The sequence below is a fragment of the Trichosurus vulpecula genome, chromosome 1, assembly GCF_011100635.1.
Source record: "Trichosurus vulpecula isolate mTriVul1 chromosome 1, mTriVul1.pri, whole genome shotgun sequence".
NCBI lineage: Eukaryota > Metazoa > Chordata > Mammalia > Diprotodontia > Phalangeridae > Trichosurus > Trichosurus vulpecula.
In genome coordinates this window covers 59,409,928-59,433,844 of record NC_050573.1, presented here as the reverse complement: position 1 = coordinate 59,433,844, position 23,917 = coordinate 59,409,928, and the positions used below count along the sequence as shown (strand labels likewise).

General features: G+C 45.0%; 1 protein-coding gene across 3 annotated transcripts in view; it reads left to right on the top strand.

Annotated features, from left to right (window-relative positions):
- Window positions 1-19,812, top strand: part of GNG7 (G protein subunit gamma 7) — a 364,198-nt gene extending 344,386 nt beyond the window's left edge. For all 3 annotated transcript variants that reach the window (XM_036756425.1, XM_036756410.1, XM_036756417.1), the window contains 2 exons: window positions 1,740-1,858; window positions 13,058-19,812. In XM_036756425.1, the coding sequence (XP_036612320.1) occupies window positions 1,778-1,858; window positions 13,058-13,183 (207 nt within the window). In that variant the 5' untranslated portion in view covers window positions 1,740-1,777 and the 3' untranslated portion in view covers window positions 13,184-19,812. The remainder of the gene's footprint in view (window positions 1-1,739; window positions 1,859-13,057) is intronic.
- Window positions 19,813-23,917: the final 4,105 nt, after the last annotated feature.

Here is a 23,917-nt window from a genome sequence, read left to right as displayed (position 1 = left end):
CAAGAAATTAAGTGACTTGGCCAGAGTCACACAGGGAGTAAGTGTCAGAGTTTTGGTGCAAACCCAGCTCTTCTGATGCTAAACCCTGTGCTCTTTACACTGCAGTGAGGAGTATGCCTCTCCTTCTCGTCGCACTCCCTTTCACACCCTTCCCTTCTCTCTCCTCTCTAATACAGAAGCAGTGGCCATGTTTTGGGACCTGGAGAAACATTCCAGTTACCTTCTCATCCTGCTCCCCAACCCACAGGCCTGACCATACTTAATGCTAGGTTAACCTTGTCAGGGAAGAGCCAGTGAGCTGGGGTTTTCCCCCAAGGCATTCTGGGTATCTTTCTTACAGTAATTTAACTATTCATCATAAAACGTTTGTTGAATACCTACTATATATAAGGCCCTGCAGTGGGAGAGATTAATAATAGCTCCCATTCTTATTGCATTTTATGTTTACAGAAAGCTTTCTTCACAACAATCTTGGGAAGTTGGTCATGAAAAAGATATTATCTCCTTTTTTACAGACAGAGGCTCAGGGAATGCAAGTTACTTACTCCAGGTTGCATAAGTGTCCAATCTGGGATATGAACACAGATCTTCTGACTTCAAGACCAGTGCTCTTTCTACTACCTCAGATGCAAAGCCAGAGACCTTCTCTCTTATCCGTAGGGAGCTTACAGTCTTAATTCTCTTCAGTTTAGCAATTATTTAGTAAATAGCTGTGTTCATCCTCTCCACTCATAAAATCACCACCCTAGTTCAGTCCCTCATTTCTTCTTATCTGGACCACTACAATAGCCTAATCAGTCTTCCCGTCTCAAGACCCTTCTCCTTCCAGCTGCCAAAATGCCTTTTCTAAAGTGCAGGTCTACCCAAACCATTCTCCCATCCCACCTCTCTCTCTCTCTCTCTCTCTCTCTCTCTCTCTCTCTCTCTCTCTCTCTCTCTCTGTCCTCTTTCTCCCTCTCCCCCTTCCCCCCCATACATAATACACACACACACACACACACACACACAGAGATATTGTGTCCCCCATTAGAACATAAACTCCTTGAGGTCAGGAATTGTCTCATTTTTGTCTTTGTATCTCCAGTGCTTAGCATAGTACCTGGCACATAGATGAATGTTTAATAAATGTTTGTTGATTGATTATGAAGCATTGTTGTCAACAGTGCCTGGGGAAGATACATGGCTCCTCAAAGAGGACATGCACACAAAATAATCATAACACAAAACAGAACTTAACAAGTGCATGGGAGAGATATAAAGTGCTATGCGAGGCCAAAGAAAGGGATCATGGAAGGCTTCCTGGAAGAGACAGCATTAAAACGATCTTGTTTTGAAGGATAGTTTTAGGAGTCATACCTATAAAAAGATAGTTGGCAATGCCTGGTTGTGTATGATAAGACTAGTCTAGGTGCAGACATAAATGCCCTCAGAGTTGAACGCAGGGTGGCTCCCCTGTGAGCTGAAGAAGTTGGAGGGCTTTCTGGAGGAAATGGAACTTGAGTTGGCTTGTAGGACTCAGCAAAATTCAGATGAGCTTAGAAAAAAAAAAAGAAGAAGGCCCAAGGTTGCTCACGGGCCATGACTCTGCTGGTCCCTGACGCAGGAAAAAGTGGATTACTCAACAAGCCCCAGCAGAATGCCTCCCTCAAGTCCAGATTGAGTTGCTTTTGTGTAGAAAAAACTTAACCGCTTCCGAAACTCAATTCAATATATCCTTTTGGTGTTTTCCTTCCTGACAGCTTTCTCAAGAGTTTGGGCCTAGAGCTGATGGCAGACAATGTCAACAACTAACAACATTGCCCAGGCTCGGAAGCTGGTGGAACAACTCCGCATCGAGGCTGGAGTGGAGAGGATCAAGGTGAGCAGGGAAGGGACTTGGGCCCTAGACTGTTGGATTAGAAGGAAACAGGCCAGGACCCTGATACATCAATACATCAGTATCAAAACTAGAAGGAGCTTCCAACTTAGACTGGGAGAGACTTGAGAACATAAAATGTTAGCTCTGGAAGGAATGTTAGGACACCCAACACAGACTGTCAGAGCTGGCTGAGGCTTTAGAACAGAGAACATAGGATGTCTGAGCTAGGTGGATCTTAGACACCAGCAAGTCACACCTCAAGGAAAATCTTATCCAACCACCTCATTTTGCAGATGAGGAAGCTGGATCCCAGGTAGGACTTACCCAAGGTCACAGCGTCAGAGATCATAACTCATAAAGCATAGTCAGGATTAGAACCCAGGTCCTCTGACTGTACTTTATAAATGAGGATATCGAAACTTCCCAGTTTGGGGTCTTAGGATCAGAAATGTAGAACCTGAATGGACTGGACCTTCAAGATCATTAAGACCAGTCTGTGTATTTTCCAGATGAGAGAACTAGAGGGAAGTGAGAGACGGCCTCTCCTATTGACTAGGGTACTAGCTTTAGAGTCGGGAAGACTCAAGTTAAGATTTTCTCTCAGATGCTTACCACCTGTGTTCATTCACAGCTGTTAATAACAGGGTAAGTCATTCTCCCCTTAAGCCTTAATTCTCTTTTCTGTAAAATGTAGGTAGTAATAGTACTTACCTCCCAAGGTTGTTGTGAGGATTAAGTGAAATAATGTATGTAAAGTCCTTTGTGCTTCAACTTAAAGCAGCAGAGGAACGTCACTTATTATTATTATTGACAATAATAATCATGTTACTTTCCCTGGATCCCAAGACTAATAAGTAGCAGAGCCAGAATTTGAACCCAGGCCTCTGAATCCAGTGCTGTTTTGACTCTGCTCCATTGCTTTTCCATTTACCTGAGGACATGGGCATTCCCAGTCACCTGACCAGTGGCCAGCTTCCTGAGTGACTTAGATGAAAATCCTCTTAAACCCCCTACTACTGCAAAGCTTTTAGCAAATGGCAGTACCAGAGATTTCTTCATCCTCAGCCTGTGTAGGGATAACATCAGCCTCTTTGCTTCCACTAGATTAACATGTTTGTGCTGGAGGCATAAAATAGTGTCTCCTTCTCTTTTTCTTCAGTGTTTTCAGTCACCTTTACACTGTTTAGTCCCTTGTTTTGTTTGTCTTTCTGGAAAGAGCCCAGGATTTCCCATCAGAGAGCTCAGCTGGAGACGCTGTTCAGTCCCACAGTAGCTCGAGTGCATAGCTGCCTCTCACTTTCCTACTTTATAACTCATCTACAGAGTAGGAATAAGTATCTGTGCCCTTTTGATTTTCCCAGAGCTGTTGTGAGGACCAAATGGAAGAATTCAGTTCACCAAATATATATTAAATATCTACTATGTGCAGGAGACTGTGTCCATGGGGTAATGAGACAATAAAATAATGTCTGTTGAAGCGTTTAAACTCTTTAAAGGCTACATATGATGTTGTTATGTAGAACCTACTACATGTTTTAGCCCTATGCTAGGTTATATGAGGGATATGAGGAGAGGAACAAACAAGGCCCCTGCTCTCTGGTGGCTCCCATTCTAGTTGGGGAGATAAAACTTACACACACATGAAATGATTAAAGACAAGTCCCAGACAGTGTGTCATTAAGGGCTGAACTGTGTGTATCATAGGAGTTCAGAGAAGGGAGAGAGCAGCATTAAGTTTTTGGCCCTGGATGTTACGTCCAAGACTTACAGAACTCTTTCCCCACCGCCCACCCACCCAGGCCTGGTGGATGAATGTCTAGCCTTTGCTACTCTTCATCCACTCTGCCTGGCCCTCAATCAAGACCCAGTTTACCTCCAGCTTCCACTTCTCTGCCTTCTTTTCCAGTTCTAAATCTTATTACCCTATTGGGAAGGCCCTTCAGGATCATCTAATCCAAAGGTTCTTAGCCTGAGGTCCATTAATTTGGCTTTTTGAAAATATTTTGATAATTTATTTCACTTATCAATTGAATTGGTTTTCTTTATAACTCCATATATTTTATCGCATGCATTTAAAAATGTGATTCTGAAGCATCCATAGGCTTCACCAGACTCATTGCCAAAAGGGTCCAGACCACAAAAAAAAAGCCAAGAAACCCTGACTTAGCTCAGTCTTCTCCCCATTTTATAGATGAGTTATCTGAGCATTGGAGAGGTTAAGTAACTTGTCCAAAATGATGCAGATTCTAAGTCAAAGAGCCAAAATTGGATTCAGGTCTTCTGATGCCTAACCCAGTGTCCTTTCCAGTACTTCTTCCCTTTCTTTTTTTTCTTTTTCTTTTTTTTTTTTTGCAGGGGGGAAGGCAGGGCAATTGGGGTTAAGTGACTTGCCCAAGGTCACACAGCTAGTAACTGTGAAGTGTCTGAGGCCAGATTTGAACTCAGGTCCTCCTGACTCTGGGGCCAGAGCTCTACTCACTGCACCACCTAGCTGCCCCAACTTCTTCCCTTTCTGCTGAGAAAGCACCCTCTAACCCTGAATGCATTGCCTTAAATCCCCAAACTTTCTTGTCTTTGCATTTTTGTTTTATGATTTTAGTCATTCACTGGGCTAACACTTGTTATATATCTATATTGTTTTCTAGGCACTAAGGGAGATAAAAAGTTTAGGTAAAACCTGGTTCTTGCCTTCATGGAGCTCATTGTCTAGTGAGAGAAGACACAAACATAGAAAACTGTAACACATAATAATTTATGGTACGTGTGTCGGAGAGAGGCAAAGTGCCATGGTGTCCAAAGTGGAAGGTAGCCTTCAGGGAGGGTTAGAAGCATTGAGGAAACTCTCCAGAATGAGGTGGCATTTGCTTTGGGCTACAGTTAAAAAGATGGATAAGACTTCATGAGATAAAGATGAAGGAGAAGAGAGAACATTTCAGACATAGAGAAGAAGCTGAACAAAGGGACAAAGGATGCATGCTGCATTCAGGAGACAGAGCCGATCCGGATTAGTTGGACAGGGTGGCCTCCGAGCTCTCTCTCGCTTCTAGAATTCTGTGATGTGGATGATTGCCGTAGCTGATGAGCTCCATCCCTGACCAGGGAGGTAGAAGGGTGGCTGCAGACCTGAAGTGAAGGGTCTTTAAGAAAAAAAATCACTTCCCATCAAGCATCTGAATTTTCTAAACCTGAATCTCCATGAATGACCTAACCACAGCCCTGTGATTGTCCAGGCCTTGAAGCCAGCCTAAGAATGAAATGCTTTCTGCCATTCTGTGAGTGGCAAAATAGAGAGTAGGAGAGAAAGGGGCAAGTTTTTTGTTGTGTTTTTTTTTCTTTTTGCTCTTTTCAAATCCAGCCTGAGGTTTTGGGCCCCTAAAAACAGCAACCAGACTCCAGACTCTGGGGCATTGCACCATCTGAGTGGCTGGCTCAGCAAAGGCCTAACAAATTACAGGTCTCCCCACAGCAGACAGTCCTGAGCCTTGAAGTACAGCTAAGCAGCTATTAACTTCCAGATCACAAACTCAGCCAGGACGGGAGCAGAGGTGTGTCCCTGGTTTTTATGGAAGGAGTTTTCCTGTAAATGCCGGGGGTGTGGGTAGGGACTGAAATGCTGTAGCCACAACACGAGTCTATTTCCAGTGCCTTTAGACTATTTTTATAGTCTGGGATGGTCGACTTTTAAAATAGACCCACAAAAACCAAATTGGGTGATGGAAATCAAAGGAGATAATCCAGTGAAGAGTTGGATTAGGAACAGAGGCACAGCAGTTTTCCCTGTGTCTGGGGAGAGCCTCCAGTCTGCCCATCTCAACCTAACCCAGTTGAAGCATTGGACTGACTAATCAGCGGACCCTGGTTCTATCCCAGCTGCACGACCCACAGGCTGTATGGAACCTTGGGCCAATCATGTCACCTCCCTGGGTCTGAGCTTCCTTATCTGTAAACTAAGGGACTTGGATGAGATGCCTCCAAGAACCCTTCCAGTTCTAAACTATATGTCTAGTTCAAGCTCAATATTTACTCTGAAGTACAATATATAGATATCTTGAGTCCTTTCCACCATCCCCTCCTTTTACTGAATACTGTATCTGATAAAAACCCCTTTCCAGAAATAGAGAATCTAGGGAAGTGAAATTTCATTCCTAACAGCACCTTCAATTCGTAGAAAGCCTTCTACTTTGACTTAGGCCCAAAAGCAGGAACTTATAAGGAGGCCTATTTTGGTGGTTGGCCTAGAAGACAATGGGGAGACCCACCATAGCTGTAAGCAATGAGGGCAGGTGCATAAGAGGTGACTTAAATGACAACATCAAAGACACCCAAGACCAGAAAAGGAGAGAAGGTGATTATGTAATGAAAGTGAAGAATGGTCAGCCCAAGTACTGCACTGATGCCCATGCAGTATCAGGGCATCAGGCAAATCCTCTGTGGAGGATTTATGGAAGGAAAGGACAAGAACCATGTCAGATAAGACTCAGAGGGTTCATGAATGCCCTCTCGAAGGAAGATCTGCATTGATTGGCTCGCAGATCTGCCCAGTATAAGGAAAATCTTTCTGCTGCCCCACAGTGGAATGAGCTATCTTCAAACTCTAGCCCATAGAATGTCAGAGGACATGAGAACTCATTGCCTTCTGTTTCCTCACTCTGTAGAGGAGGAAAATGAGGCCCAAAGTCATCCAACTGTATTCATGGCAGACTCAGAACTAAACCCCAGGTCTCCTGCCCTAAGAGGCAGCGTCCTCTGTACATGAGGCGCAGAAAAGGCTAATGGAAATGCTGTGGAGGCGATTCCAGCTTCCAGGGGAGGCTGGACCAGATTAGGTGACTGCTGAGGCTTCTCACTCTAGGATTCCAACACCTGTGAACTCCTCCCCCAATGTGTGCAATGGCAGGTTCCAGATTATCTCCTTATATATAGCAGGGAAAACCAAGTATAGAGAGGAGACTGGACTTTATACACAACTAGGACTAAAATCCAGAACTCTGGTCACAGGCCTTAGAGGTAGAGCACAGGGTCATAGATTTAGGGCTGGAAAGGGCCTTGGAAGCCATTAAGTCCAAGCCCATCATTTTACAATTAAGGAGGCTAATCTCTTAACAGAGAAGTTAAATGATTTGCCTAAGTTCACACAGCCAGTAAGTTTCTGAGTCAGGATTTGAAATCAGGTATTCCTGTCCCAAAATCTGCATCCTAGCCACTGTGCTATGCCATCCATTTCTTTAAAAAAAAAAATTTTACTTTAAAATTTCTTCAAAAAAATTTTTTTTCAATCAGCAAAATTCCACCTTCTCTCCCTCTCATGCTAGCCCTGCACGACTAGCAGCAGCTGAGAATAGGGGGCTGGGGAAGAAAAGAAAAAGCCCCCATCATAAACATGTAGCATCAAACAAAATAAATTTCTGCATTGGCCATGTCCAAAAATATATTTGTCTCATTCTACACTTTGAGTCCTTCACCTCTATCAGGAGATGGGGTAACATGCACCATCATTAATCCTCTGAATCATGGTTGATCATTACGATAATCAGAGTTGCTACTTCTTTCAAGGTTGTTTGTCTTTATCTTTTTCTTGTCATTGTATAAATTGGTCTTCTGGTTCTTTTCACCTGTCTCTGCAGCAGTTTATACAAGTCTTCCCCTTCATCATTTCTTATAACAGAATAGCTAGTATTCCATCACATTTACATACCATAACTTGTTGAGCCGTCTCCCAATCCATGGGCACCCCTTTGGATTCCCATTCTTTGCTACCTCAAAAAGAGCTATAAACATTTTTTACATCTTTAATTAGAGTTTGTTTTGCTTAGGACTAATCCTCTTTTAATCTACCTTCCCTCTAATTCCTCCTTTTCCTTCATATTTCCCTGTTGATTGAAATGTATTTCTTCACCCAACTCTGTGTGTGTGTATTCCCTCCTTTGACTAGTTCAGATGAGTGAGGTTCTTGTGTCAGCTACTGACCCTCACTTCCTCCTCCTTCTTGCTTGTATAGATGTCTGCTTACATACCCTGCTGTGAGATCATTTTCCCGATCTTCCTTTTCCTTCCCCTCTTAGTGTATTCTTCTTCTTCTCTCTTTCCATCCTTTTCATAAGTACATCAAGACATAATAGAACCATTCCCAGGCCCTGCCTAATCAAACTCCCCCTGTGACCCTTAACGATAATAACATTATCTCCTCATATTAGGAGAGAAGCAGTTTACCTTGTTTAGTCCTTTATCATTGTTCATTCATGTTTGCCTTTTTATGTTTCTCTTAACTCCTGTGTTTGACCATCAAAGAGTTTATACAGTTCTCTTCTTTAAATCAGGAAAGCTTGGAAGTCTTCTTTTTCATTAAAGATACATTTTTCCCCTGTAGCATTGTACTGGGCTTTGCTGGGTAGATTATGCTTGACTATAAACCCTTATCCTTTACCTTCTGGAATAATGTTTTCCAAGTTTTCTGCTCCTTTATAGTGGTGGCTGCTAAATCATGTGTAATACTGACGCCAGCTCCTCGGTACTTGAATTCTTTCTTTCTGTCTATTTGCAGGATTTTTTCTTTGACCTAGAAGCTCTGGGTTTTGACTTTGATATTCTTGAAAGTTTCCATTTTGGGGTTTCTTTCAGGAGGTGATCAATGGATTTTTTTTTCTATTTCTACTTTGTCCTCTGGTTCTAAGAGATTTGGGTAGTTGTGTTTTATGATTTCTTGAAACATGATATCTACACTTTTGTTATTGTTGTTTATGGCTTCCAGGTAGTCCAGTAATTTTTAAAATTTTTTTCTCCTCTGCCTGTTTTCCTGATCATTTGTTTTTGCTACAAGATACCTTACATTTTCTTCTATTTTTTCAGCCTTTTGACTTTGTTTTAATATTTTTTATTATCTCATGGAGTCATTGGCTTACATTTGGACCATTCTGATTTTCGGGAAGTTTATTGATTGGGCAAGGTTTTATACCTCTTATGCCAAGCTGTCAATTCCCTTTCCATTTTATTCTTCCATAGCTCTTGTTTCTTTTCTTATTTCTCTCTCTAGTGCTTTCATTTCACTTATAAAAACTTTTTTTAACTTCTAAACCCTGGTTTTATCTCTTCCAGGAATTCTGTTTGAATTTGTGCCCGAGCTGTGTTTTTTTCTGAGGCTTTACATGTAGATATTTTAGAGTCATTGTCTACTTCTGAGAGTGTATTGAATGTCTCTGTCACATAACAGCTTTTTATAGCAGGATTCTTTTTCTGTTTGTTTGGTCATTCTTCGAGCCTACATTTTGTTTTCAGGCTTAATGCTGAAGCCAGGTTTTGTGTACTTATCTGCTGGTCCTGCTGCTACTTTCTAGAGGTACTGAGTGTTATAGTATTCCAGTCTCTCAGAAACAGTTTGGGCTAGGGATCTGCAAACTTTTAATACTCCCAAAGTGGTCTGGTATAGGGCAAAATCTGCTTGTTGTCCCGCCTCATCAGAGGTCTACAAATTCCTGATCCAAATATGAGCCCAAGTAACAGAAGAATGCTGCTTGACTCATCCATTCTCAGCCAGCTGGGAAACTCTACTACTTCTGAGACAGAGAATGCTTGCCCTCATTATTCCTCTGCAGGCTTCAGATTGAGCTAGAAGCTGGAACTGAGACCTTGTTCTTCTGCTGGGGTCAGAGTCACACTGCTACTGTATGCTTCTGAATTTGCTTCTCCCCCCCAGGAAAACAAACCATTCCTGGATGTAGTTCCCCATCTGTGGGGATGTGACCCATGTGGAACTAGGTAGTAAATTATAAATCTGCCAATTGACACTTGTTCCTACACCCTGGAGTGCCCCAGTCTGGGTCTAGGACCTCTTCTTACCCTGGTACACAACCCCTTCCTGGGAGCCAGAGTGCTCCACAGTGATGCTTCTGGCCAGATCCCATCCCTGGGGTCCCCAGACTTCTCTGTCTGTCTCTCTATTCTGATCTGGGCTGGAAAAGTGACTCACTCTGACTTTTTCTCGGATTTCTCCTTCAGAATTTGGTCTGGTGCATTTTCTAAATCTATTTGAAGAAGGTTGGAGTCGGGGAGGGCAGGGGAAGGGAGCTCATTGTACTGCTTCCTGCCATTCTACCATTTTGGCTCCACCTCCATTCCATCCCTTTTCATCTACTCTTCACAAGGAAGACTGGACCTATTTTTGGCAAGTCTCACCTTTCATCCAGACAAATCCAGCACCATCCAACATTCACCTTTCATCCTAGTAAATTAGGTGCCAGCTCAGACACCTGGTTGAGGCCCTCCTGCCCCCAGTCACTTCCATTAAGTAGGCTTACCACCCACAACTTTACCCCCACACACACTTTCTAGACCTTGAGGACTTGGAGTGATGAGCCAGCCTATGCTTAGCAGCCTTGAGATGAGAAATCAGGCTGAGTGAGATACTTGGCTGGAGTGTCATCAGTGACTGCTGAACAGCTCACCTCAAGATCTCTTTCAGATTGGCCTCTGATTGGTTTGTAAACATGGTAAAGTGTCTGCAATTTTCTTGCTGTCTGAGACCTCTTTCTTTTTATGCCAATTCCTCATATACCAAAATTCTAAGTTGCCCAACTAGCTATATAAGAACCCCTTCCAAAAAAAAAAAAGATTAGGTACAGCTGGATGTCACAGTGAGTAGAGCACTGGCCCTAGAGCCAGGAGGACCTGAGTTCAAATCTGGCCTCAGACACTTGACACACTAGCTGTGTGACTTTGGGCAAGTCACTTAACCCCAATTGCTTGCCTTCCCCCCTCTAAAAACAAAAATACAGCCCATTCTAATGATCACAGGGGCACACTTCCTTTTCCGAAGCAGTTTAGTGTATAGAAACACAGGCTGTTAGACTTGATTAGAACCGTAAAATATAGAAAGTCAGACCTAGAAAAGTACCTTAGGACACAGAACATGTAACGTCAGAATGAAAAGGGATGACTTCAAAATGTAGAACACAGAATATTAGGTCACCCAGTCCAACCCCTTCATGTTTCAGAGGAAGAAACTGAGGTTCAGCTACTCAAAGCAATTGGCCCAGGGTCAAAAAGCACATTTAAAACCACAAATATATATGTATGTAGCATCTTCTGTGGGCAAGATGCTGTGCTTTCTGCTCTAGGGGAGTGTTCTCCTGAGGGATACTCTCTCTAGTAGGAACAACATGTTTATAAGTAACAATAAAACAAGGCAAAATATGAACTACAGGGGATTAGAAAGGAGAGAGAGAACTTCCAGCCTAGAAGATCAAGGAAGTCTTCCTGGAGGAGGTGACACTGGAGTTGGGTACTGGAGAGTAAGCCAGAGTACAGGACATTCCACACAAAGGGAGAAGCGCATAAACAGGAAACCACAGGGTGCATTGAGGGGATAGAACCAGGTTTTCTACCCAGAACCGTCAGTGATTCTTGTAGGTCCTCGACTGCACATCCTTGCACTTAATCCCACCTCTGAACTGTTGGATTTCCTTGACCTCCTCCCTGTTGGGATCAAAGGCAACAAATCAGAATTTAAAAGCTGAGACCACGCGGTCCAACCCCCTCCTCTGACTCACCCAAGATCACACAGACAGTGTGGAGCAGAGTGTGCATTCACACCCAACCCTGACCGCCTTTTGGTCCAGGACTCTGCTTTCTGTGCCGCACTACCTTAGCAGAACTCCAGAATAACTCGGAGGGCGCGTCATTCTACCGTCGAGGTTGGGGTGTAGAGTAGTACTTTGATCTTAAAGGGCCTTCCCAACTCCCTTTGGCCTGGAACTCTACAGACTAAATACTGTAGCAGACTCGACTAGAAGTGATGGCACTGCACCCCCTCCCCCCCCACCTCGCCCCAAACCATGCCCTGAAAGAAATCGCACAGCCCGGAAACATTTCCAGGATTTTGTCTCCTTTTCTGTCTGGGCGTATGAGCTTTTTTCCAGAGACTCTCAGGGGTTGGACTACTGCAGAAATCTAGGCTCATAGACTATCAGTGTAGAATATAGAGCAAAGATTGTCAGATTTGGAAGGGAACTTAGAACATAGAACATGAAATATCAGGTCAAAGAAGAACCTTGAGACAGATGAAAGACTATCAGGACTGGAAGGTCTCTTAGAACATAGAATCTTAGAGCTGGAGGGACCCTTAGAAATCATGGGAAATGAAGACCCTGAGAAGGGTAGTTAATATTATTGTGTTTATTTAAAAACTTCTCTTTGCTAAGGGGGAAAACCATTTGTGATGCTTCAGTAGCATGACTGCATCAGGCCTTTCTAGAGTTGGCTCCATTTTTTAGATAAGAACTAGAGGAAAAAGAATTCCAAGAACTCACATTTTACATAGCTAATGCTTTCCAGAAGCAAAGGACCTTGTCTGTGCCATCTCATCAGATCCTCACTACATGGAAAGACCAGTGGGTTTGGAGTCAGAAAACTTGGGTTTGAATTTTTGCTCTGCCTCTTACTATGTGTGGGACCATGGGCAAGTCACTGACCTTCCCTGAGGACTACTCCCTTCCTTGGTGAAATGAGGGCGTTAGACCAGATGACCTCCAAGTGACTTCTCGCTCTGACATTCTGTGTTCTTGATAGCATAATGCACTAGAAAGAGTGCAAAATTTTCAGTAAGAAGCCCTGGCTTTTGGTCCTGGTTCTACCACTTTCTTAGCTATGTAACAAGGGACAAGTCTCTGAAACTCAGTTTTCTCATCTGTAAAGCTGGGCTGATAATAATAACTGCACTGCGTATTATACAGGATGGTAGAAAGACAGCTCAGCCAGTTTCTGCTCTAAGACCCTGTACAGCTGGAAACCCTTTGGTCTGATGGTAGATTGGATGGACTGCCCCCAAATCCAGTGCCTCTGATCCTGCTTTTCACAGGGCTGTTTTGTAGCCTTTTAAGCTCTGTATGGATGCTGCTGTTACTGCCCCAAGTGCTCCTTCCATAGCACCAAAGCTGCCTCCAGTGACCAGTAAGCAGCAGGTGCAATGGAACAAGTTATTTATTTCCTCTGAATTATAGTTTCCTCGTCAGTAAAAGGAGAAGGTTGGCCTAGATGACCTCTGACCTAGATGAGGTCCCTTTCAGCTCCAGATCTGTGATCCTGTGATGAGCCCATGCCCAAGGCCAGGAGAAGGATAACGTGTTCCTCAGCCCCTGCCTAAAGATCCTCTCATCCCCTGACCTTGTTTCTTTGTGTTTGCTCTTTTCCACCTCTACCCACATGCAGGTGTCCAAAGCCTCCTCGGAGCTCATGAGTTACTGTGAACAGCACGCCCGGAATGATCCCTTGCTGGTGGGAGTGCCTGCCTCAGAGAACCCCTTCAAGGACAAAAAGCCTTGTATCATCCTATAGCTCCACCCTCCTGGGAATACACAGCCTCTCTCCCTGGCAGGGCCATCCCCATTCAGTATCGATTTCAAGCCAAACCTGTCCTAAGTCACAAAAACTCTCAGCAGCCAAAAACATCCCCAGTACCACCACAGCCGCAGCCACCACCACCACCACCACCACCACTACCACCACTACCACCATGAAGAGGGGCAGACACTATGCTTTGCATTCGGGTGGAAAATCAAACCCAGCATGCCCACAAGGCGGGGTCAGCATACCAATTTGAAGCAGTCTAAACGTCCCTGGGAGGAAGGGGGTAGGGGCAGGGTTTTGATTTTTTTTTAAGATACTCTATTGCCATTTAAATAGTGGTTTCAAAATAAGGGTGGGTGGAGAGACAGGAGGGAGACCTAGGGTGTCTGCGTTATTAGGGGGCCCTCACATCAAGGTCAAAGTGGACCTAGGTTATAATTCTTCTTAGACTGGCCTGCCATTCAAAGACTCCGGTTAGATTGGCAGGAGTTCAAATTTAAAGGAATTGCTCATTCTTTTAAAAAAGAAACCTACTCTCTCATTTAAAACAGAAAAAAATATATGGAAATTATGCATTGCTAAAATGGGACCAGGGGGAGGATATTTTGACAACAGTATCATATAAAGGGATAATGAAGGCATGGATGGGGGATGGGGGGGACAGAGGGGATAGGGAAGGGAAGTCATCCTCAGATCACAGCATGCATTTCCCAGCTCACACAACATATGGCACCTGTATCTCTACCACCCCATTGTGGGAAGCACCCTTTCTCTAGCACCCGTCAAGGGAAGCAGTCGACAGTGGCTTGAACTAGGGAGGGTGCATCTCCTTGTATTGCCAATTTTGGTGGGAGGGTTTGGTGGGAGGGGCATTGGGGGGAAGCATGAGGTATTGATGTGGGTATTTAAACCTTTGAGCCCGTACTAGCTTCTCCATTTCTGTGTGTTGTTGCCTGAGCAGAAGGCTCAGGATGAATCCTTTGATCTTGTCTTCTGAGCATTGGGGGTGGGAGTGGGGTCAGGACTGCTTTGTGCTTCTGAGGGTAAGGGGGTTTGAAAGTTATTTGTTGTTGTTGTTTTAAAATAGCTGTGTGGCTCAATCCTTTTTAAAACTCCTGCCCACTCATGAGATGATTCTTTGTCAAAGACACTAAAACAAGTGCCCCCCAAATGTCCTCCATTCCTTTCCCCTGGGTCAAGATGTGCCCACCAACCCTTTTAAGGCCCAGAAAAATGGAGCTTGAGGCACTTCAGTTCAATCCTAGAGCCAGTTATTAAATACTTGCCATGTGCCAGGTCTTGTGCCAGGCCGTGTGCCAGACACTAGGTAGAGTTTAGAAAAAGAAAAAGTCCCTGCCCTCCTGAAGTTTAAAATCTTTTAGAAGGGAGAAGACACATGCGTAGATCTCAGCAACATAAATTGGAATAAAATAAGCCAAAAGGGAGGTCCCTGCCAAGTGCCACAGGAGCTCAGAAGTAGGGGGAGGTACATTTCCTTCTGAGGGGAGTTGGGAAAGGCTTTATGGAAGAGGTTCCACTTGAGTCAGGCCTTCAAGAAAGGGGAGGCAGAGAGATGATGAAATGTCATTATGGCCAGAATTCTAAGCTTCCTTGACCCTCATGGAAGATGACGGGACCTGGGGAATTCACTTCCTCTTCACTAGGAATGACCCAACAGGCTAGGAATACCAGACAGGGCAACCCCTCCCCCCACATCAGCTGCTATTGCTGGCAGCTTATAAAGAGGCAGAGAAAGTTCCTCCCCTGCTGTATCATAGGATTTAGAGTTGAGACTTTAAAGATCAACTAGTCTGATTGTCTAATTTTACAGATGGTGAAACTGAGGCCCATAGAATCAAGTGATTACTTGCTCCAAGGTCACTCATTGGCAGAACTGGCATTCAAACCCTGCTTGAGGTTTATTGTCCAAAGCGCTCCTCCAGGGAGGTGAGGGTGGACTGAGCAACAGGGGAAGAATAGAGCTCAGGGAAGCCTCTCCCTCCCCATTCACCAGCCAAATCCCTTCGCTTGGTGGCCAGGCCACAGCCTCCAAGCAAGACACAAGCCAGATTCCAGAAAATGACCGATGGAAGTCATTGAATCAGATACTGAGAGACCTTTGATCTCATCTGATTCTTGTTTCCCCAGCTGATTCCCCTGTCCACAAAACTTATTACCAAGGGAATTTGACCTTATTTCTTAAAACCTATAAGCAGAAGCAGTGATTCATCCTCCCAAGCCCATTCCTAGTCCCTTCCTCCTGAGCCTTGATGCTAAGGCTGCAGAATTTGAAGCAAGATAGATTTTAGGATTCTAGGCCTCCAGATTAGCTAATCCATTTTACAGAGGTTCAAATTGAGGCCCAGAGAGCTTAAGGAATTTACCCAAGGTCACACATGGCTGGGAAGTGACAGGTCTTCTGACTACAAATACAGGGCTTTTTCCACTACCTATGAAATTAGATATTTTACCAATTTGCAGGAAAGCATGGGTTAGGGACCACCAGTCCAGCCCAATCCCCTCATCTTACAGAGGAAACTCAGGGGGAGAAGGAACTTGCACAAGGTCATCAGTGGCAGAACAAGACTTTAGAAACCAGCTCTTTCTGCTCTGCTGAAGGCAAACAATCTTCCCAGTGGGATAATCAGGCCATTTCCCAGATGAATTTACCTAGGACTGCCTATAGGAATCAGGTCCTGGCAGCATGGTTTCCAAGGGACAGCATTGATCTGGGATTCGGGAGAGAGTAATACAATCCTAGTCCCCAGTTACCAGCTAAAACAACCCCTGAGTTGTATGGATGGTTGACCCTCTTCCTACCCCTTATCATTGAGAGAAAGAGGCATGGCTGATGTTGACCAGCTTTGGACTTTCTTAAAGAACCCTGGAAAAACTACTCTCCCATGGCCCTCAGTTTGCAGTTTTATGGTAATTCTCTCAGCCAGATCACCGAGCACCTTATCCTTGGCCCTTTCCACCTTTAAGAAAGGGAAAATTCTGAGGATGCCTGCTGAATTCCATTTAAACTTCATCATAGGATTTCAAGTTGAAAGGGACCCTACAGTTCATTGACTCTAAACCCTTCATTTTATAGATAAGGACCTAGGCCCAATGGAAAAAAAGTGATTTGCTCAAGGTTACCCAGAGCCTAGATTCAGACCAGTCCTCCAATTTCACATCCAATGTTCTTTTCCTGTACCACCCTTACAGTTGTCTGGGCCCTCCCAAGGACCATTTTTTAGGGATGTCCGAAAGACTTATTGGTAACAAATACTGCATGCTCTTTTAACTGCCAGTCAAGTGGACTAGCTCACAGGGTGATTCAACCAAGTGGCCCCCACCAAGTTCATGAATTTCCCTGATCTGATCCTTCAAGCCACGCACCTCGGCTTTAGGGCCCCCTCAAAGCCCAGCCCTGAAGGTGTGTCCGAACACAGGCCAAGGATAAGAGAAAGGTGACTAGAGATAAATGGAAAGTCAAATTCTCCAGGACTTAACAGTTGAGGAGAAGGACTTTGGTCAGAAATCTAGCTTATAAAGACCCCATCTGCCCATTTGTTCCAAAGATGGCTCAGTAAGTCTGTTTTTCCTCCTTCCATCTTGGTAGCATTGTTAAACTTTAAAAATAGAAAATGAGATTTCTCCTCCTCTATCTGCCCTTGAAAAGACAAAATACAAGTGCTAAGTATGCTTCGCAGAATCAAAATGTTAAATCTGGAAGGAACTTCAAAGATCATCAAATCCAAGCCCCTCATTTTGCTTAAAGGGAGATTGAAGCCCGAAGAGGGGACATAGTTTGTCCAAGATCACACAAGCAGTAAGTGGCAAACCCAAGACTAGAACCTGGATGGTCTGATTCCCTAGGACAGGGCTTTTTCTGCAGTAGTCCTAGATCCCTAGTGCCTTCCTCCCCAAAGCACTGGCTCATCCCAGACATTCAGCTCCCCTGTGGACCTGGCTGGGCATTCACACCCCGATTTCTAGGTCCCAGGTGAGACCTTCCCTCTGGATCCTGTTGATTTCTCAGTATTGCATGAGGCCTTGCTTACCTTCCTCCAGAAGATGTTTTGTTTTGCCAGCTCTCGGGGCACTGCCCTGCCTTTTCCCCTGCCCAGAAGTGAGCAGCTGTGCCAAACCTTAAAGGGAATCCCCTCCTAGCAGAGCTTGGCTAATAGCTGACCCCTGTCCAAGTGCCAGTGACTTCATCCTGATTATTCGGGAGGGGAGACCTCTTCAGTTTATTTACAATGAGGGGGTTGGACTAGATAATCTCTAAGGGCCTGTCCAGCTCTTAGTCATACAGTCCTGCAGTCCTCTGTGCTAAGGGAGTTTGGTAGGAAAAAAATAGATCCAGAAGTCGATGTGAGCCAGGTTCTAGCCTCAAGAAGTCACTGTTGGCTGTGGATGCCACTCGGTGTAGCTCTCGCTTCCCTTGGTCTCCCACACATCTGACCTGGCCCTTCTTGCTTCAGTATCCCAAGATAGAGGGAAACCATCAGAACCCAAACCAGGTCAGGATTTGGAGAAGGATGCAGTCCAACAGCCTCCCAGAGAACTTCCAGCCAGTGAAAGCCATCCATCCCATCTAAAAATAAAGGACTTAATTACCCCAAGATGAGTTTTTTACTTCTACTAGAGAAGAAATTATTCCCATGGTGACACCAGGCAAAATACAGGGCTAGTTTAGGCAACCATGGAGAACTAGCTTCTATTTTCTAAATAGCCAAGTTCCAATATTTAGATGCCAATATAACTACAAACAACCTTTATATGTCATATACAGAGGGCTATGCTCTAGACTGGAAGGCAAAGTTTCAATGAGATATAATCACTGTCCTCAGTATTTGTCTGCCTTGGTGAGTTCACCTGGAGGAATAATGGGGGCCAGGAAGGCTAAGTAGTTTTCACCTCTGATAAACCTGCCCCACAGGCCTAGGTTCACATCCCACTCCCTTCTCCACTGATTCTTCTGTCCCTAGCTTCTCAGATGTCACCCAAAGGGTCTGCAGCTGCCGTTAACATGCCTCCTCGAGGCCTAGAATTCTCAGTAGAGATTGCTTGTCCAGCCCCTATGTGATACAAATGATGAAACTGAGATCCAGAAAGGGATCACAGGGTCAGTGGTAGAACTGAGACTCACTCCTGGGTCTCCAGCCTCCCAGCCCATGAATGTTGCCACTTCATAATATTCTGTTGCCCTTCCTCTGGCTCATCCTCTCCAGGGAGCCCTCTGTCTTTGGTAGCTGCTCCCTCCTCACCCACCATGTGCCCAGCTGTTCAGGCCTGGGGCAAGGAGAGGTGAGGTGAGATGAGGAGAGTTGGGGATTCATGGAGCCCATGCTCAAACCAGGAGGAGGCAAGAAGGTGGCCACTCACTTTCTACAAAGAAAAATCCTCCAACTTTTTATTCTTCTCCTCTCTAAGAGTAAGTCAGTGTTCATACTTTAGATGAGATGTTTTTGTTTAGGATAAACATAACTACAAGTAACAGTAACTGCTTGTACTTTTCTGTCTGTGCATTTGCCAAAAAGAAAAAGAAATAGACTTTCTGTAGGACTTTTAAGTGCTCTCTACAAGGCAAGAAGGTAGCTTCTCTCCCACTTGCTGTGGTGGTGTCAGCAGGTGTGGCCTAGGCCAAGTGCAGCACCAATTTCTGAAGGTGTTAGCAAGAATTGGGAAAAGGGAACTGAAAGCAGGAAAGGGAAATGGGAAAAGGGGGAAATGGAATTTCTATTGCGTCTGCAAAGCCATTCACTTTTTCCCCTGGCTAGAGAGGATGAGGGGCCAAGGAGGTATTAGGGCTTCCACCTGCCCCAGCCTAAGCAGGCTCTCGCCCAGGCCCACCTGTGAACCTGTGAAATTATCAGTACAGTACAATGTCTCCCTGGGAGCAAAGATGTATACCCCATCCCCCCTTCTCAGGATGGCCTGGCTTCCTCTAAGCCTAGATTGAGATCACCTGGCCACATTGCCCCCTCCCCCAACCAGCAACCCCTAAGTTGAAGAATCCACTTTGGTCACGACCTTTGACCCCCAGAGATGTAAACTTATGAGGCCTGCTCTAAAGCGGAAGGGGCCTGTCTTTTGTTTTCTGAGCCCATCTTTGATACAGCATGGTCCCAAAAGTCCTCAGAAATGGGGGCCTCCAGGCAACTCATCCATCTCTTTAACAACCTCCTTCCAGGGCCCTTGCCTTCTGGAAGGCCCGAAGAGCCCATCAGACCACTGCCTGAGCTCAGCCCCTAAGGAGTTTCCAAACCGTAGGTAAAACCGCCAGAACCATCGCTCTTCCTTGAGGAGCACTTAACGAGGAAGTGGACAGAGCATTTAATTCACCAAGAAGCCGCGTCGAACATTTTTCTTTCTTTCTATCTTTTTTCTTTGCCAACTGATACCATTGCCAAACACCCATGGAGCTTAATGAAGACTGTTTCAGGAAGCACTCTGTGATGATGGAGAGGTTCCCATCTGCCTGCAATGGGAACACAGCTGAGTTTGAGGGGTGACTCCAGGTGTGCCATCAACTACTTTCTCGCACAGTGTTGACTGTTTTGTGGAACTGTTGTTACAAAGTGAATTGATACCACAATAAAAAACAAAAAAAGGCTTACTTTTCACTTTCCTGCATTTCCTTTCATGTTTTTTGGGGTGGGGGTGGGCAGGTTTTAGGGGAATCAGCTGCCTGGACTCCACACCACAGCACACAGGATATCAGCACCAAAGGCAGCCGCCCTTACACCAGTCTTCAGGGCAAGGCCTTGGTCACCCACACACAGTCATTTTACAGGTGGGAAAACCCAGGCCCAGAACAGAGAAGAGACTTCTAACTTCACTCAGTAACCTAGCACCAGAGGCACCAGGGTATGATGGAAAGCGTGCTGGATTTGAAGTTTAAGGACCTGGATTTAAACCCTAGCTCTGCTCTTTACTGTGTGACCCTGGGCAAGTCACTTCTCTTTGTGAAATTAGGGGGTTGGACTACACATTTTCTAAGATCCCTTAAGTCCTATGAGTCTGTAATTCTTTCCAAAAGGGAGGATGGGATGCATCACCCATACTCTCTTCTTTGATTCTCCATTTGACAAAGGGGGAAATGAAAGCCCAGAGAGGAGAAGAGACACATTAGTGCCAGCAGTAGAACTGGGCCTGGGTCTCTTCTTCAGACTAAGCCTCCAAGCTGCCCTACGGGTACAAATCCCTTTACCATCACCCTGGGGAGTTTGCTACTATTTTAGGCATCAGCCACAGACAGGTTACATTTGTATATGGCTTCATGGATTGGAATGGTCCTCACATGCCTTATCTCGCCTGATTCTGATAATGCCCTTGGACAAGGTTCCCCCTTGTCCAGGGCAGGGATTATCGTCCCTATTTTCCAGAGGGTAGACTTGATTTGTCTGAGTCCCAGTGGTGTGCACACAGTAGGTGCTAAATCTTTGTTGAGTGAAGTTATGCTATGCTAGTGGGAAATGGGCCAGACTTAAGCTCTGTAGACTTTAAATAATGTCCCTTGGAGATCATGTTGTCCAATCCCCTCCATTTACAGATGAGGAAAACAATATGACTTACCAAAAATTGTACATCAAGGTAGTGAGATAGCTGGGACAAAAAACCAGGGCACTTTCCCCTACATCAATGGTGTCAAATCCAAACCTAAACAGGGGCCATGAATCCCTACACAAAGATCCTTGTGGGTTGTATATTGATAGTTTTTAAATGTTTTATTTGTTTTAAATGTTTCTCTGTTTTATTATCTTTTTATCTATTTGGTTAAATATTTCCCAATTTCGTTTTAATCTGGCCCAGATCAGTTAGGCGCACTACCAGTAACATGTTTTGACACCTTTGCATCTGCCATCCCCAGAAACAGCCCTCCTGGTCCCAGGGTTCTCCCCATTGTACCCAGACTGTTCTTATGCCAATCTAGGACATTTTCCAAGACAGCAGTGAGACTCTGGATTTTTTTCCCTCTGGGGAAGAGAAATGAAACTACTGTTTAAAATTGGGGCTTGGGGTCTGCCCACAATCCTTAACCTTGGAAGACAAACAGCACTGGAGTTTCCTTCATGGGAAAGTCCTTTAGACCATGCAAAATGAGATCCACAAATGGTGTCCCTTGGATACCCCACAAGAGCCTCGGTTGGGCAACAAAATAGAATTACAGCTGGGAGGGACCTTAGTGATCCAATCCCTTCATTTTACAGATGAGGAAACCAAGGCCTAAAAAATGTTGAGTGATTTACACAGTATCTAGGATTAGAGGAGTGTAGATTTAAGGCTGAAAAGCCCTTAGCAGGCATCCCACCCAATCCCCTCATTTCACAGATGAGGAGGCTGGGAGATTTTAGATGTCCAGGGTCACACAGGTAACTGAGCTGATGTTTGAACTCAGGTCCTCTGACTCCAGTATTCTCTCCACTGCACCATGATGCCTCAGCCTGAAGGCAGAGATGACTCCCACCCTATCCAGTCTTAAGGGGGAAGTAGCCGTCTCTTCAGGGATCCCCAGGAAGAGGTGGGAGACATGGTCTCTGCCCTCAAGAGCCCGAGTGGGAAGATAAGACCCATGCCCTCTGGGAGCCCCTAGTGGGAGGAGAGAAGGCAGAATATAGTCTTCCTTCCAGGGAGCTCATCATCTCTAAGGGAGCAGACAAGACCCACATAAGTCACAAACCTCAGACTTGGCTAAATCTTTAGGTTAGGTGAGCTGTCAGAGCAAACAGCAGTGGTCAGAGTGGGTCATTAGTCTGGGAAGGCTTCACGGAATCACAACTGGAAAGGACCTCAGAGGCCAACCAGTCAGTCTAACCTTTAGCAATATAGGAATCCCCTTTGAAAACATCCCCCACACATGGGCATTCAGACTTCCCTCAAAAACTTCTAGTGAGGAAAATCCCTTGCAGCCTGCCTGTTCCAATCTTAGAGAGTGCTAATTCTTGAGTTTTCCTTTACAGCTAGCCTCCCCACTACTTTCCCCACCCCTTCCAGATCTGCCCTTTGGGCTTGAGAGAGATGGGTCCAATCCCTCTCTTCCCTGCCACAGCCCTTCACCAACTTGGAGGCGGTTTATCTGGGAGAGGTAGTCTGGCACAGGGAAAGAATGCTGAATCTGGAGTCAGTGGCCCTGGCTTTGAATCCAGGCTCAGTCACATGACCTTCAGCAGCATAGTATGGTCACTAGCTTGGGACTCAAAGGACTTGGGTTCACATCTCACCTTTGATAATGGGTTAGCTGTGTGACCTCTGGTATGTCAATTCAGCTTCCCCAAAAAACATTTCCCTCATCTGTAAAATGAGGTGGGGAAGGGACAATCTAGATGGCCTCAAAGGTCTCTCTTCCTGCTCAAAATCTAGGATTCTCTGGGCCTGTTTCTTCATCAGTAAAATGAGGGCCCTGAACCAAATGACTTACCTATATTATATTCATCCGCCCTCTTCCCCAACTGGTTTCTTCAACTGGTCTTCATGTGGCCTGGTTTTGAGGCCCCTCACCATCCTGGCCACCTTCTTCTGAATACCTTCTAGCTCATGAAATATGTTTCCAACTCCTGCTCTAGGGAGATGTGCACAAAAGAGGCAGGAAATTTATGTCAAACTGTTCTTTGGTTACTTATCATTAATAGCCCACAGCATGGCAGCATCCAGACCAAGTATCTAGTGGGGCTCCAGATGGGAAGAACAGATGAGAGGGGGCCCAGAACTGAGCACAATATCAAGATGCAGACTGACTGGGGCAGGATATAGGGGGGCCATCAATTTCCTTGTCCTTGATTCTCTGCCTCTCTCAATGTGGCCTAAGAAGAATGAATGAAAAGCATTTATTAAGGTAAAAACCAGTATCAACAACATTTAAAAAAAAAAATAATAAAGAGATGCATGGGGTCCAAAGCCCGGGAGCTGGCTTTCTCCGTTTTATCCTGCTCCAATCAGAATACATCCGGAATACTCTGTTCTGTTCCAGGCAATGCATTTGATGAAGGACATTGACAAGCAGCAGAGTGTGAGGCCCCAAAACCGTGCCATTCAAGGATGGGTGGTAGAACTAGGTATCTCTAGGCTTTAGAAAAGACTGGCCATGGACCTGGTAGATAGCTTCTTGTTGTTATCATCCAATCACATCCAACTCTTTGTGACCCCGTGGACCCTGCTGTTCATGAGGCTTTCTTGGCAAAGATACTGGAGTGGTTTGGGGGCCATATATAGTCATCCTGATCTCTGTCTCACCACTGGACCCAGATGACTGGAGGAGAAAGTGAGGCTGGTGACTTTGCACAGCCCTTCCTCACTTAGATCCAATTCGCTTGCAAATGATGGCATCACCTTCCTGATGTCATGGTCCTCTTTGAGAATGAAGGACAAACAACAACCACTGGAATGATTTGCCATTTCCTTCTCCAGTGGGTTAAGGTAAATAGGGTAAGTGACTTGCCCAGGGTCACATAGCTAGGAAGTGTCTGAGGTTGGACTTTAACTCAAGTCTTCCTAACTGTAAGCCCACTGCTCCAGCCACCTAGCTGCCTGATATATAGTTACCTTCAAATATTTGATGGGTTTTCACATGTGGAGGAGAGATCAGATATGTTCTATTTGGTCCTGGAGGGCAGAACTGGGATTGCCAGTTCTCTTAGCAAGACTTTGAAGAGGCATATTTAGGCTTGAAGTAAAGCACAACCTCCTAACAATGGGAGCTCTCCCAAAGTGAATGGGATGCCATCTTTGGAG